Raw genomic sequence first — 15,092 nt, 5'->3', positions numbered from 1 at the left:
CCCCGACATCAGCACAGGGTTGGCAAGGTGACAGCCCGCTTCCACCCAGGTGCCACCCAGGGCCACAGCCACCATTCACTTCCATAGCTGTTGCCTGAGCCTCCTTCCCAGTGGATGGGAGACCTTTCTTGCTCCCCTTCCTGGATTCGGGTGGGTCCTGGTGTTTGGAGACCCCCACCCACTCTTCCTGCCCCACTCACTTGGCCCTGGAGAGCCACCAAAACCCAGGGAGGCTCCACAGCCCCATCACAGCTCCCAGGGCCCCTGGGCAGACTCCAGAGTGGATCATCTTTCCCTATCAGTTATTTACACAAATACTGGAACTTCTAAGACAGACGGGCTCCAAATGCAGCAGTTTGAAGTTTCAGCCAAATGGGGGAATGTTGACAAAGACGGAAAAAATATGTGTAAAAATGATCTGGCTGGCATTTCTTCCCATTCATGAGCTGCGAAAGCAGAGTCCTGGTTTTACGAGCTTCATCTGAACAAGGCTGTTTTGGATTTTCAGAGCCCTCGGCCAAGGTCTTGATCTGATCTCGCTCAGCTCCCAGCCCTGGTGTTTGCTGCTGGCTGGGAGCGAGCTGGGAATTGCTGTTCACAGGGCAGTTTGTGCTGGCCCCGGAGCAGCCCCTGGCACACACACAGCGGGCAGGGAGGCTGGCGTGTGTCCGGCGTGGCTGCACAGGGCACACTCACATCTTTGGGTCTGACAGCAAAGCAGGAGCACCCGTGGGAATGTCCCTGGTGCTCCTGCTCCTCCCTGGGTGATGAGGGCTTTGGGAGTCACCAAAGGGCAGCCACGGGGCAAGATGCCCAGCTCTGCCACCCCCCTGGAGTGACCAGGCACTGCTGGCTTCCCCCCCTTCCCTACGCTTTCCATCCTCACCTCTGCTTCCCACCCTCGCCTCCTTTTCCATCCTCCACTTCCCAGCCTGCCCCAGCTGCCCCGCGGAGCTGGGCTCTGTGCTGGCCCCCAGATACCCGCTGGGCTGCCAGACCCATCCCTAGGGATTTTACAGCCTGTTTTCCTGCAGACAGTCCCTATGGCATTTCTGGCCTTCCTCACCCTGCCGTGCCCAGCGGGGAGCTCCCCCTGCGTTCCCAGCCACGGACAGACACGCTGCCCACAGCAGGACAGACAGCCAGGCGCTCCCGAGGGGCCGAGCAGGCATCCAGCCCCTCTGAGCTCAGAGCAGGGCCATTCCCCGGCAGGAGGGCTCAATGCCCTGCCCCGCTGCCAGGGATCGGGCGGGGCTGGGGAGGGGAAGGGAGAGTCCCAGGCTTTCCTCAGCGCCGGGGAAGTAACGCGGCTCCGTGTCTTTGTCCCACTTTTACAGCTGGAAAAGCTGCAGCACAGAGGTGCTGGGTCTCACCCAGCCCTCACCCCCATCCCTGCTGCCCCAGAGCTCTGATCCAAGCCCCCACAGGGATGGAGGCTGTCCAGCCCGGGGCTGTCACCAGGGGAAGCATCCTTTTCCCTTTCCCATCCCTGCCACCGGCCAGGACCTCTGGCCTGGCTCTACCTGCATGGCCACTGGCAGTGGGGGAGGCAGAGCCAGCCTGGCAAAAGGCCACAGGAAGCCAGCGGGTCAAGGGTTGTTTAGAAAACTCTGGGAAAATATGTTTATGCCACGGATCAGAGCAGCTCCTTTGGCTGTTGCTGCAGGATAAACAATGGGTATTTAAAAATACATTTTACACACAGAGAATCGGAATCGATTAGGGGAGATCCCTGCTTGGGGAGAGCTGGGATGCAGGGAGCAGACATCTCCTTGCTGGGTAGCACATGGCGTTCCTGGTGCCCACAGATGTGTTTGGAGAGAGGAAACAGATGCCTGAGCTGATCCCAGACACATCTGAGGGCACACGGGCTCTGCTTGGTCCCAGAGAGTGAGGGGTGAGAGCTCAAGTAGCAGCTACGGATAAAACAGAAGCTTTTTATAGCTGAGAACTCGCTCCCTCCCTGGCATGTGGCTGCATACTGGTACAGGACACGAGATAAACCCATCACACGGTGGAGTCACAGCGCTGCCGCTGCTCACGGCCACGCCAACTGTGGGGACACCAGTGTGCCCCTCTCCCCTCTGCTTCAGCTTCCTCAGCCTCCCATCACAGCACAGGCTCCACAACCAGCCCCAGCGCAGCAGGTGGTGGCACCAAAGTACCTCCCTCGAGGGGTTTCACCCGCCCATCCCCAGGGAGGACACCTGGGGACAGCACGGGACACGGGTGAGGGCCACGGGATGCTCTTCCCTCTGCCTGAGGAGATGCCGAGGAGAACCGCTTTACCCAAATTCCCTCCCCGGGGTGGGAGCTCTGGGCTCACTGGGGTGGGCACAGCGCCAGGCTGGGCTTTGGGAATGGGTCTGCCCCAGCTGTGTCCCCACAGAAGTGACAGAGTCCCCTGGATTGTCAGAATGCTTTCCATATCAGATCCACAAATCTTGCTTTGAAGTTGTTTGGGATTCTCTGTCACCACATTTCCTTGTCAGCACATAAACAGGCTGTGATGAAGCTTTAACCCCTGGGTACTGCCTGTCCCAGGAAGGCTGCAGGAAGCTCCGCATAAACTCAGGCCCCCACATAAACCCTGCTCCCCTGGCAAAGGCGGGCACGGCTCTGGGAGCTGCGGCACCGCCTGCCAGGGCTCGTGCAGGAAGGGAAAAGCCCCGTGTCAGAATAATCAAAAATGGTAAAAATGTGCTGCTTCACAGGCACGCTCAGCATCCCGAGGCAAGTGTCCACAATCAGTGTGTACCCCACAGACAGTGTGAACCCCACAATCAGTGTGTACCCCACAGACAGTGTGTACCCACAGACAGTGTGTACCCCACAGACAGTGTGAACCCCACAATCAGTGTGTACCCACAGACAGTGTGAACCCACAGACAGTGTGTACCCCACAGACAGTGTGCACCCCACAGTGTGTACCCACAGTGTGTACCCACAGACAGTGTGTACCCCACAGTGTGCACCCACAGACAGTGTGTACCCCACAGTGTGCACCCCACAGACAGTGTGCACCCCACAGACAGTGTGTACCCCACAGACAGAGTGTACCCACAGACAGTGTGCACCCCACAGTGTGCACCCCACAGTGTGTACCCACAGACAGTGTGTACCCCACAGACAGAGTGTACCCACAGTCTGTACCCCACAGTGTGCACCCCACAATCAGTGTGTACCCCATAGACAGAGTGTACCCCACAGTGTGTACCCACAGTGTGTACCCACAGACAGTGTGCACCCCACAGTGTGTACCCACAGACAGAGTGTACCCCACAGTGTGTACCTCACAGACAGTGTGTACCTCACAGACAGTGTGCACCCCACAGTGTGTACCCACAGACAGTGTGTACCCACAGACAGTGTGTACCCCATAGACATTGTGTACCCACAGTGTGCACCCCACAGTGTGTACCCACAGACAATGTGCACCCCACAGTGTGCACCCACAGTGTGTACCCCACAGTGTGTACCCCACAGGCAGTGTGTACCCCACAGGCAGTGTGTACCCCACAGTGTGTACCCCATAGACAGTGTACCCACAGACAGTGTGTACCCTACAGGCAGTGTGTACCCCACAGTGTGTACCCCACATTCAGTGTGTACCCCACAGTGTGTACCCCACAGACAGTATGCACCCACAGACAGTGTGTACCCCACAGTGTGTACCCCATAGTGTGTACCCCACAGGCAGTGTGCACCCCACAGACAGTGTGTACCCACAGTGTGCACCCCACAGGCAGTGTGTACCCACAGTGTGTACCCACAGACAGTGTGTACCCCACAGACAGTGTGCACCCCACAGGCAGCGTGTATCCCACATTTACAGGGCTCAGGCAGGGTCTGTGCTGTATATCTGGGGTGCCTCACACCCTGCTGCACATCCAGGAGCTCTCCTGAGCCGGCTGCTGCCCCAGCACAGCTCCCCCATCACCCACTGGGACACTCTCTGTGCCAGGCCAGCTCTGCCACCCCAGCTCTGCCACCCTGAGCCTGGCATCCCAGGGGCTCCGAGCTCCCACGTCTCCAACACGCACATCCTGTTTTCCCGGCGAAGCTCCTGGGAGCTCCTGCCTCGATGGTGATGAAAGAGGCACCCGGAGGTCGGAGCCGGCCCAGCCGGGGCTGAGGTCACTCTGTGCCTGTTTGTCAGCCCGTTCCCAGCCTGGTTTGCCCCACACAGCTCGGAGGAAGGAGCCGTGGCAGGGCTGGCAGGATCCCTGTCCTCGCCAGGGGCACCCCGGCGTGGGCAGGTGGGGGATGAGGGGGGGTGTGAGAAACAACTGCTCACTTTGAAAATTTAAAAAGGTTTATTAAACCTTGACAAAAATACAACAAAGGACTCCATAAGGAAAAAGTTGCAGCGCTGGGAACTGCCCCTCGTGCATACCGCGTGGCTGGTTCATCTTCAAGAGGGATGCTCAGTCTTTTATACCCCCGGGGTTGCATCAGCCAGCCCCGGCCTCTCCCAAAGTCTGTCAGTCAGCTCTGCTTTGCCATTTATCGGTGGAGACTGCTCTGTAACTTGGTTGGAGGGCAGGTGTCGCCGTGCCTCACCCCCTGAGCACCAAGCTTTTCCATTCCCACCTGCCCCACGCAAGGGACACACGTGCACTCCTTCTTTTACCTGTCCTTGACAGCCCCGGCTGTCTGATGGTCACAATACAGGGGGAAAGGGAATTACAGGGAGAACAGAGGACATCTAAACTACAATAACATAACTATACATCACTAAAGCTTTTCTTAATGTTCACACAATAGTTATCTTTTAATTGCGAGAGCCAATCATCTCATTATCCATCTATGACAGTGGGAAACCTGGGATGGAGAATGCAGCTCGGGGCATCGCTTCAGAGGGCAGCAGAGGGAGGCACGGCTCTGCCCTGGGGCCATCCTGCCCGGAGCAGGCAGCCTGAGAGCAGGGACAGCCCGGCAGCTCTTCCCGAGGCCACAGCAGCATGGGGAGAATGAGGGAAAGGGGCACCGAGATCCTGAAACGCAGCCAGTGCCAAAGGCTGCACTAAGGCAACAGCGGGTCCTGCTCCTGCCCCCCAGATCCCTGAGCAATTATGGCTTCAAATTATAAATAAATCATAGTAAAACTGTTTTTTTCCCCCTGTGTTGCTGAGAGGAAAGCCTGCGACAGCAGGAGGGCAGTGCCTGCAGCAGTTATTGCCAATTTCTGACATTTTTATCAAACCTTGCAGGTTCCATTTCTGACAGGTCCCATCTCCCTCCAGCTGCTGGAGAAAGGAGAGTCCTCACGCTGCCATCAGGCCCACAAAGGCTTTACAGATGTTTTCAGGACCACAAAGGCTTTACAGATGTTTTCACAGATCCTTTCCCGTTGTTTCTGTGGTTTTGCTTCAGCTTTGCTAAAGCAAACTGGGGTGGGGGAAGGAGGGAGAAGTTTGCAATAGCATGGGTCCGGATTTCACAAAAATTGTGGGAAGTATGGAGAAAAAACAACAACAGAAATGACCCCTGAGAGAGCTGGGCTTTCAGGCAGGGCTTCCCGAGGGGGAGAGGAGCATCCATGTGGCATTCCCGGCTCTGCCCCGGAGCAGGGTGGGAGGGAGAGGGTCCAGCCCCGCGTGGGGGGAGCTGGCAGGGATGAGGGAGCGAGTGGAGCCGCCTGCCAGCCCAGCCACACCGCGGGACACCGGCCAAGCTGCCACGTGCCCAGCAGCACCCATCCCTGCTCCCCAGCCCCCGTGCCCCCTCCTGGGGCTGACACCAGGCTGAGCTTGCTTCCAGCCCGATGTCTGCAGGGAGGAAAAGCAGCAACAACGAGGAGGAGAAGGAGGAAGAGGAGGAAGAGTCAAACACTCCTCCCCTGGCTCTGGCCATGGGTACCACGGTGAATCCCGTGCCACAGAGGCTGTTTCCAGACCCAAAGAGCCCATCCCAGGGCTGCGTTTTGGGGTGCTGAGCACCCCCAGCGATGCCGGGGGCGTCCCAGTCAGGGTTTCCTGCCGAGGGCTGGGGCCAGCGGAGATGCCCTTCCCAAAGGCAGGATGGGCTTGTTTATGGGGCAACCTTTATCTGCTCGAGCAGCCCTCGGGCGGGCAGCAGGGATGTGGTTCCGTCCGGGTCCGTCCTTATCGCCAGCCGCGATCGGAGGGGAATGTAAACACCGAGGGATGGGGTGGAAATGCCGCGGCACTGGGACATCCTCACTGCCATGGGGTCCGCCATCCTCCCGCCCTTCCCGGGGCTGCAGTGCGGTCCGCAGGCCTCCAGGGGAGGGCTGGGGGGCGGAGGGGGCTGGGGATGAGCCTTCCCGCGCGGGAGACACCCAGACAGAAGGTGATGGATGGGGCGAGATGAAAGCTGCCGGCGCACCAGGCGGGAGTTTATCCTTCCCTCGGGCTGTTCGCTTCCCGTCTCAGCGAACCTTCCTGAAATCACAGCCCGGTGCAGGTGGGGCCGGCCATGGCAGGGCCAGAGATGGCCCCTGCTGCCCTCACACCGGGGACAGGGGCATTTCATGACTTATAAAACCCATTTTCTTCCCCAGGACCTGCCAGCGGAGTGAGCCCTTCCCCAAAGCCAGCCCTGCTCAGCTCCCGGGGAGCCAAAGCAGGTCAGGATCAGAGGCAGAGCTGGACACCTCGGAGAGCACTTCTGCTCCCGATTTAGAAGGCAATAATGCGATAACTCCGTATCACATGAGGATGACAAAGGGCTTTCCAGCCCGGGGAGCTGCTCGTGGAATGGGCAGATAAAATGCCCTGGCGAGGAACACTCTGTAACCGGAGGGGGCTGCTGGGGTGGGTGGGAGAGCACCCAACGCCTCTTCCCTGACTGCAGGCAGCTCCCGGGCAGCCGGAGCCCATGTCAGGGGCAGGAGGATCCCTGTCCCTGTCCCCGTCCCTGTCCCTGTCCCCTGTATGCTGCCGGGAGCACCGGGAGGGTGACACCGCGGTAGGGCTGGTCCTGCTCTGCCCCAGCCAGGATGTGCCCCCAACCCTGACCTTCCCCAGTCCCTGACCCCACCGCGGTCCGTTCTCCAGCAGGAGGAGGAGGAGGAGGAGGAGGAAATGGCGGCGGCCGCCTCTCTGGGTTGGGGGTCACTGCTGATGTCATTCCATGCAGGAAATGTTGTTTTCCTGCCCCAGTGCCCACTAATCGATCCAGCAGCTGGCACGGGGCGAGGGCTGCCTGCCTGGCACCACAGCCTGCCTGGGCCCCGGGGGGTTCTTGGGGTCACCGCAGCCTGCCTGGGGTCCCACAGGACCCGGGGGGACAGTGTCCATCCCCAGCCTGGCAGGACACCGCTGCCCTGGACACCGAATTGCTGCCCCCAGAAAACGCTCGGCGGTCCCCGGAGACCCGCAGGAGCCCAGGGCGGGACCGCGGCTCCGCGGGGCGAGGCCGGCCCCGGGCTGGGCTCCGGAGCCGTGCGCGGCTGCCGAGCTCCATCTGTCGGAGCCGGGGCGATGCTTTGGGCCCCGGGTCCCAGCACCCTCCCCGAGCACGGAGCAGCCCCAAAGCGGGGGGACAGTCCCTGCCGCCGCCACGGTGACCCCGCGGGGCCGGGCACAGGCAGCACCGCACCGGGGGCCGGTGAGAGCCAGCAGAGCCCCGCGGCCGCGGCTGGGCGAGCGGGGAGCGATGAAGGGCTTCTTCTAGAGGGTACCCGTGAGCAGGGTGAGCAACCCCCCCGGAGGGGCTTCACGCCAGGTTTCACCCCTGGGTTTCCCAGCCTCCCCCTGCCCAGCCCACCCTGCGCCCCTCAGCTGCTCTTTAGATCTTTTATTTAATAAAGTGTCGAGACAAGCCCCGTTTCCCACCGGAGCACCCCCGGGGACACGGCGTGGGGGGCGCCGAACCCGTGTGTGGCCCCCCCCGGCTCCTCCCGCGTTTGTTGCCGGCCCCTCGGGGGGGAGGCAGAGCCATTTGGGATGGGGACAGCCGGGCAGACATCTGTCCCCGCGGCGTTCCCACGGCACCGCCCGGACCTCCCAGCGCGGGCACGGAGGGGCAGCGCCGCCAACACCCCCGGGGCTCCGCGGGGTCCCCGCCACTCCAAGGGACCGCGACACCGGGAGGCGCGACCCCAAAAGCGGGGGGTACGGGCCGGGGATGCCTCGGGGCGGGGGAAAGGGAAGAAAAAGGGAGAAAAAAAGGAGAAAAAGGGAGGGGAAAAAAAGGGGAAAAGAGAAGAAAATGGGATAAAAGGGGAGAAAAAGGGAGAAAAAGGGGAGAAAAAGGGGACCGGTCGGGGGTCCCGCCCAGACCCCGCCCATTTAGCGCTAAGCCCCACCCCTGTCCGAGCTAAACCCCGCCCCCAGCACGTGCTCGCTGCTATTAGCATAACCCCGCCTCCGTTGGGCCACACCCACTCCTGTGTTAGCCCCGCCTACCCTCCCGTTCCCGGCCCCGTCCCGTTCCCGTGGCGGAAGGGGCGCGGCTCGGGCCGGAAGCGGCGGGCGGGCGGCGGCGGCGGCAGCGCTGGTGCTGCTCCCGGTCCCGGTCCCGTTCCCGGTCCCGGTCCCGCCATGTCGGGCCGCTGCTGCCATGGGCAGACGCCCAGCCGCGACATCCCGGGCCCCGGCAAGTGCCTCGCCCTGCCCGACGGGGCCCCGCTGCCGCCCGGCGACTACAGCACCACGCCCGGGGGCACCGTGTTCGGGACCACGCCGGGCGGTGAGCGCCGGGCCGGGCTGGGACAGCGGGGAGGGCTCACTGCCGGAGGGAGGGAGGGAGGGAGGGAGGGCTCGGTCTGAGCAGGGCCTTGCGGTGCCGGGGAGCGCTCCCGTGCTGGCCCGGGACGGGGACCGGCAGCCCCCGGCGCTCACCGGGGCTCGGTGCAGGTTTGGGGGCCGGGGACTGCCCGGGGTCCCCGCTGCGAGCACGGCAGCGCCTCGCAGGGAGCAGCCCCGGCCTCCCGCTGGTTGCTGATTAATTGCAATCCCTAATATTTGCTGTGTTCCCTGCCAAGCCTGGGCCCTTTTCCTTTATTCCCAGTCCCAAAGTGCTCCGGATCCTGGAGGCGCAGTGCTCTGCTGCTGCAAGCCCGCCGCGGGCTCCTTCCCTCTTTGCTGTCCTGGGCAGAGGAGCCTCCTGTGGGACTTGTCCTCGAGTAATGAACCGATTGCGCCAAGGGTTCCTCTGTCACAGGGGCTGTGTGTCCCCATCCCTCCCTGGCAGCTCATTTTTGGCAGTTCGGCCCCCGGAGAAGCGGCTGCAGCTCCAGCTGGCGGGGTGCGGGGTTCCAGCGGCCTCTGCTGCCCCCGAGCCGGGCCCTGGGGGGATCCTGGGGTGATTTTTTTTGGTAGGATCTCCCCCCGGTGCCGCCGCAGATCGCTGCCTCCCCGCCCGCATGGCTGCGAGCAGCAGCAGTGGTGAAGGCAGAGCAAACCGTGGGAGGGCATGGAGGGGTCGTGGATCCCGCAGGATTGCGGGGCTTAAAACGCGAGGGGAGAAGGGGAAGTGACCCTGCCGGCTCCCCGGGCTGCTGCGTGCACAGGAGCTGGGCTCTGCGGTTGTTTCGGCCGTGCTTTCCCTCCCCTGGAAGCAGCGGATCCAGCAGCACCTGCAGGAGCCTCGCCCAGCCCCGAGCAAGGCGGCGGCGATGGAATAATGGAATAATGGAATGAGCAATTAGCGGCGCGCACTAATGAGCCCTCCGGGGCTGGCAGCGCTTTGTCCCCGCGGAGTTTCGGGGTGTCTGGAGCAGGAGGAGAAGCTGGGCCGCGTTTGTGGCCGGGGTGTGCCCAGCTGGCAGCGCTCGGGGCTGTCCCGGCCTGCCTGGGGACACCGTGTTGGGGACACCGTGTTGGGGACACCGTGTGCTGCCCGGCCCTGCTGGCTGCTGAAGGGAGAGGGGACTCGGAGCCGCTGGAGGACAGCCACACGGGGCTGTGTGTCTGCCCTGTGGGGCTCGCAGGGGGCAGAGCATCCCGTGGTGTGCGGCTTTTCCTGTTAAACACACCCTGGCAGCATCTGGGTGGGTGCAGGAGCTTCCTGGTGCCCGTGACAGCCCGGGCTGGGTGTCCTGTCCTGCCCCAGCTGGGTGCCCTGCCCTCCCCAGGTGTCCTGTCCTGCCCCCCAGCTGGGTGTCCTGCCCTGCTCAGGGTGTCCTGTCCTGCCCTCCCCAGGGTGTCCTGCCCTCTCCAGGGTGTCCTGTCCTGCCCTCCCCAGGGTGTCCTGCCCTCCCCAGGGTGTCCTGCCCTCTCCAGGGTGTCCTGTCCTGCCCCAGCTGGGTGTCCTGCCCTCCCCAGGGTGTCCTGTCCTGCCCCAGCTGGGTGTCCTGCCCTCCCCAGGGTGCCCTGCCCTGCCCCAGCTGGGTGTCCTGCCCTGCCCCAGCTGGGTGTCCTGCCCTGCCCCAGCTGGGTGTCCTGCCCTCCTCAGGGTGTCCTGTCCTGCCCCAGCTGGGTGTCCTGCCCTCCCCAGGGTGCCCTGTCCTGCCCCAGCTGGGTGTCCTGCCCTCCCCAGGTGTCGTGTCCTGCCCTCCCCAGGGTGTCCTGTCCTGCCCCAGCTGGGTGTCCTGCCCTCCCCAGGGTGCCCTGTCCTGCCCCAGCTGGGTGTCCTGCCCTCCTCAGGGTGTCCTGTCCTGCCCCAGCTGGGTGTCCTGCCCTGCCCCAGCTGGGTGTCCTGCCCTCCCCAGGTGTCCTGTCCTGCCCCAGCTGGGTGTCCTGCCCTCCCCAGGGTATCCTGTCCTGCTCTGCTCAGGGTGTCCTGCTCCTCCTGGCCACATCCCCGTTGCTTTCAGGAGCTCTGGGCGTGAGGCTGTCGGAGGGAAGTGGAAGCTCCGTGCTCCTGGTGCTGCTACAGAGCTGCAGTTCCAGGAATCCCTGTCCTCCTCCTCCTCCTCCTGGAGCTTCCCGGGAATTTAACACCCCTGTCCCAGCCAGCTGACTGTAGGGATGGACCCTCCTCCTGAAAGAACTGGAGTTCAGAATCGGCAGTGAAAAGCTTTTTGGTGTTTTGAGAACGCCCTGGCAGAGCTCCACAGGCACGCAGCTGCTGCCCGGGTTGTTTTATGTGTTTATTGGGTATTTACAGTGTTCAAACCAAAGGGAGTTGGTTGTTCCGGGACAGATGGTGGCAGGAGCTGTTTGCCCACACGTGTGTACTTTAGTTAACACTTTTGGGGAGGGCACAAGGACAAGTCCCTTTCCCTCTGGCTGCAACGGGAGCAGAGCAGGACACACCTGATCCAGAGGGGTGTGCAGCTCCTCTTGGGAAGCAAACACTGTTTTCCAGCCCTTGCTGGCTTAAGGCCGTGGGCTGTTTGAAGGGATCCCTTTTCTGCCTGTGGTTTTTGAGCAGTTTCCATGAAATTCCTGTACATGGAGCAGGGTGTTCCATGGTGTTCCTAGAAACCCATGCCTCATCAGCTGGAGCTGGGTGGTTCCTGCTTAAGCCTTGGAGCATTAACCATCTGTGGAAGCCCTGAGCAAGGTGTGTGTAAGTGCTGCTGTGCCAGGGGAAGTGTCCATGCAGGAATTGCTGCTGGGCAGAGCTCAGAGGGACACGGCCCTGTCCCCTGCCGTGTGTCCACCTGCAGCTTTCAGCCCTGCTTCTGGCCGTGAGTGGGAATTAAATTCAGTTTTCTGTTTGCTCTGTGGGCTGCTGTGGCCTCGAGCGAGGAGGAAGGGCTTGGATCTGCTGCTTCCAGCCCCTGCCTGGGGTTTGGAGCCCTGTGCTGCCTCGGGGCAGCGTTTGGGTACCTGATGTGTCACCTTTAGTGGCAGGTACGGTGTCAGTGCGCCCAGAATTCTGGAAAGGTAACTCAGACTGAAATGCTGCATCACGGTTATCACTTAAATACCCAATCCTGGAGCCTTTTGGGCTGTAAGGTGCTGAAAGATGATGGAGTTCCCTGCCCTGGGCAGGGAGGGCTGAGCGTGTGCTGTCCCCCCAGGTACCAGGATTATTTATGACCGAAAGTTCTTGATGGAATGCCGCAATTCCCCGGGTGCCAAAACTCCTCCCTCCGACCTTCCCGACATTCCAGGCGTCACCAGCCCCAGCGTGGAGGAGCTGAAGCTGGAAAACCACCACGTCCAGAACTGTGAGGAGAAAGTGAGCGCAGGTGAGTGCAGGCAGCAGAACCCGACAGCCTCTGAGGGGCTCTGCTGGTTCCTAGAAGTTCCAGAGCTGGACTGGAGCCAGGAGGTTCCCTGGAAGTGAGGTCAGTTCTCCAGTAACTTCTTGGAAAGTCCCAGTGGCCTCAGTGTCACAGGGTAACAAGGGTCTCGCAGTTGTTTGGTCCTGCTGTGGTCCCCAGCAACGTGCCTTTTGCAGGTTTTAGGTGTAATTTGATATGATTCCCGTTAATTCAGCCTTTGGGAAGCTGCTGCTGGATTAGGAGCCCTGTGGAGAGCGGAGGGGCAGCTGCTGCTGCCTCTCCCTGAGCTGGGCTGTGCTGCAGCTGCTGGAGTTTCACGTTACCATTCAGAGCAGGATCTGCTTGGGTTTTTAATATCAGCCTGAGTGGTAAATTCCTCCTGCCTGTTCCTGACCCCGTTTTGTGACAGGGACACTTCTCTGAGGCCCTGCTGCAGCAACACGAGCCAATGTTGCCTCGAAGAATTGTTTTTAAAGTTATTTGAGGTTCTTTCTTGATGCAACCTGAACCTACCAAGCGCAAGCATTTATCTTCTCTCTCTAAAAATAAAGATCCAAAGGCTCTTGTTATGTGCTTGCTGCAAGGAAAACCTTTCCAGAGTCAGCATGGCCTCGTGCCTGACACGCTGCTGTCACCTGAAGTGGCTCAAGGGACCCCCTGAAACGCAGGCTGGGTGCTGGGCTGTGACTCCCTGTCCTCAGGAGCAGCTCCTGCCTGGCAGGCTGTGGGAGCAGCCCTTGGGATAACGAGGGTGAGGTGTGCCTGGCTGGGTTCTCTCCTCAGCGTGGTGCTTCCCATTCCTTGTTACAAGGAAATCCAGGGGTAAGAATTGATTGTTCAAAGGGGCATTTTCTCTGCCTCTGCTCTGGTGTGTCTGAGGGAGATCCCCCAGCAGTGACACCTTTAGCACAGCTTCCCAAGATGATTTTCACACCACCCCTGCTGCCTGAATGCAGCTTTTAAACCCAAACCACCCCGTTTCTGAAGCGCAGCTGCCAGCCATTGAAATCTCTGGTATTTAATGTGGAGCTCTGGGGCCTCACCCGTGGTTTTGTCCCTCCCAGCAGGTGAGGAAGAGCAGTTTGACATGGACATCTGACACACCTGCCTGCAGAGTGCTGATCCAGCGAAGCAGCAGGACTTGTCTGGAGGATTCCCACCAGCCAGGCTTACAGCAGCCATGCCTTGAGTGCCTTCCTGCTCTGGGAGAGGCAGAATTCCCTCAGGAGAGCAGTGTGTGTCCTGTTCCAGGGGCTGGGCCAGGGGTGCTGCAGGAGACACTCTCCCCCCCTTGGTTTTGGTTCCAGTTTTATGCTTTTTGTTAATCATTTTAATACTGTAACAGTGACAAAAATGCAACATAAGGGAGAAATAAAATCATGTGGTGTCTCCTGGCGTGGAGATGAATGCAATAAATGTGGCTTCTGTCCCTTATTTCAGCAGGGAGCCGCCGAGCTGCAGTGTTCAATGGTGCCCCCTGTGCTGCTGGGGCTGGGCCAAGCATCCCTGGTCCCTGGGGAAGTTTTGGTCTGCCAGATCTGCCCCCAGAACAGAGGCAAAGCTGTCCCCTGAGTGCTTCCAGTGTGTCCTAGTGCCCACCAGGCTCAGGCTGCAGGTGGGAACGTCTGGGATCAGTTTGGCTGAGCTGCCTTCTGCCCTGCCAGGGAGAGGAAGGAGCAGCAGGGAATTGCAGCTTTGCCACTGCAGCTCTTTATTTCTGGCGTGTGCTAGCCCGGGTTTGTGATCCAGGGTGGGATTTCCCTGCTGCTTTACCCTTGCTTCTCTTTTTTATCCCGTGGTGGGCAGGGAGAAGAGCTTTGGGGAAGAGGGTTCAAACAAAGTCTGTCCTGTTTTGAGAGGGGAATTTTCATCAGAGAAAGTTAATTTTGCTGTGGGAGGGTCCAGTTTGGCTCCCCAGAGCAAATATCTTCATTTTTAACCTCTGTGAGGTTTGATAAACGTGGTCTGGGCAGTCTGTAAGACATTGCTGGGTTACTGCTGCGTGGTGGAGGCACCTCAGAGGAGAATCCTGAACTTCAGACTTCCCAAACCACAGGGAGCGTCTGTGCACACCAGGTTTGGCAGATAGCATTTAAATACCTGCTAATGATGCTCAGTGCTGACATTATGATATGCAAACCCTCAATAATGAGTAACAGAACAAAGCAATTGCTGCAGATAAACCTGCATTTCTCTGAGATAAGATTTAAGGGTTTCTCTGAAACCTTAATGGGAACAAATCCAAATTCATTGCCCTCAGGTGTGACTTTATCGGTCTCAGCTGCACCAGTTAGGTTCTGAGCATGGTTTAGAGAGGAACTGCTGCAGCTGACTTTTTTTTCTGTGCTAAATTGGTTTTGGTTTAAAATGGCACGGCTGGACCGTGGTGCAGCTGCAGTTTTAGGTTTAGGAAAACTTCCTGTGTTGATGGTAATTTCCCCAAAGTTCCCCCACTGTGGGGAAGACTGAAATAGCCCTGACAAGCTGGGCAGGCTCTGCAGGGCTGAGTCCCCTGTGCTGGGGATTCTGCAGCTGTCCCAGCCAAAATGAGGAATTATTGCTCTGCCGTGGGTTTATGGGAAGGGTTGGATTGGTGGAGCCCTTGGTGGGCAGATTTCCTGGATGGGCACCTCAGCAGGACTGGGTGTCACCCTCCCTGACCTGTGTGTCTGGCCTGTGTCCCTCTGTGCCACCCAGCACTGTGGTTTTGGTGGGACACACGGTGCTGGTGACCCTGCGTGGCCCTGGGATCCCCCGAGAAGCCATCCCAAGCTGAGGGCTGAACATCTGGAAAGGTTTGGGATCCCCTGAGCTGCACATCCAGGCAGGTTTGGGATCCCCCGAGGAGCCATCCCAAGCTGAGGGCTGAACATCCGGGCAGGTTTGGGATCCCCTAAAATGCCATCCCAAGCTGCACATCCGGGCAGGTTTGGGATCTCCCAAGCTGCACATCCAGGCAGGTTTGGGATCCCCTAAAATGCCATCCCAAGCTGCACATCTGGGC

The 15,092-nt window shown here is 60.2% G+C and overlaps 1 protein-coding gene across 1 annotated transcript; it reads left to right on the top strand.

Annotated features, from left to right (window-relative positions):
* Positions 1 to 8,474: 8,474 nt before the first annotated feature.
* On the top strand, positions 8,475 to 13,187 carry LOC119710780 (eukaryotic translation initiation factor 4E-binding protein 1-like). Its single transcript, XM_038160179.1, has 3 exons — positions 8,475 to 8,658; positions 11,882 to 12,052; positions 13,156 to 13,187. Exons 1-3 carry the CDS (start codon positions 8,511 to 8,513, stop codon positions 13,185 to 13,187), a joined length of 351 nt encoding a protein of 116 aa, XP_038016107.1. The 5' UTR covers positions 8,475 to 8,510.
* The last annotated feature ends 1,905 nt before the right edge of the window (positions 13,188 to 15,092 follow it).

The sequence above is a fragment of the Motacilla alba genome, chromosome 22, assembly GCF_015832195.1.
Source record: "Motacilla alba alba isolate MOTALB_02 chromosome 22, Motacilla_alba_V1.0_pri, whole genome shotgun sequence".
NCBI classification, from domain to species: domain Eukaryota; kingdom Metazoa; phylum Chordata; class Aves; order Passeriformes; family Motacillidae; genus Motacilla; species Motacilla alba.
This window is presented reverse-complemented; position numbering and strand designations above follow the sequence as displayed.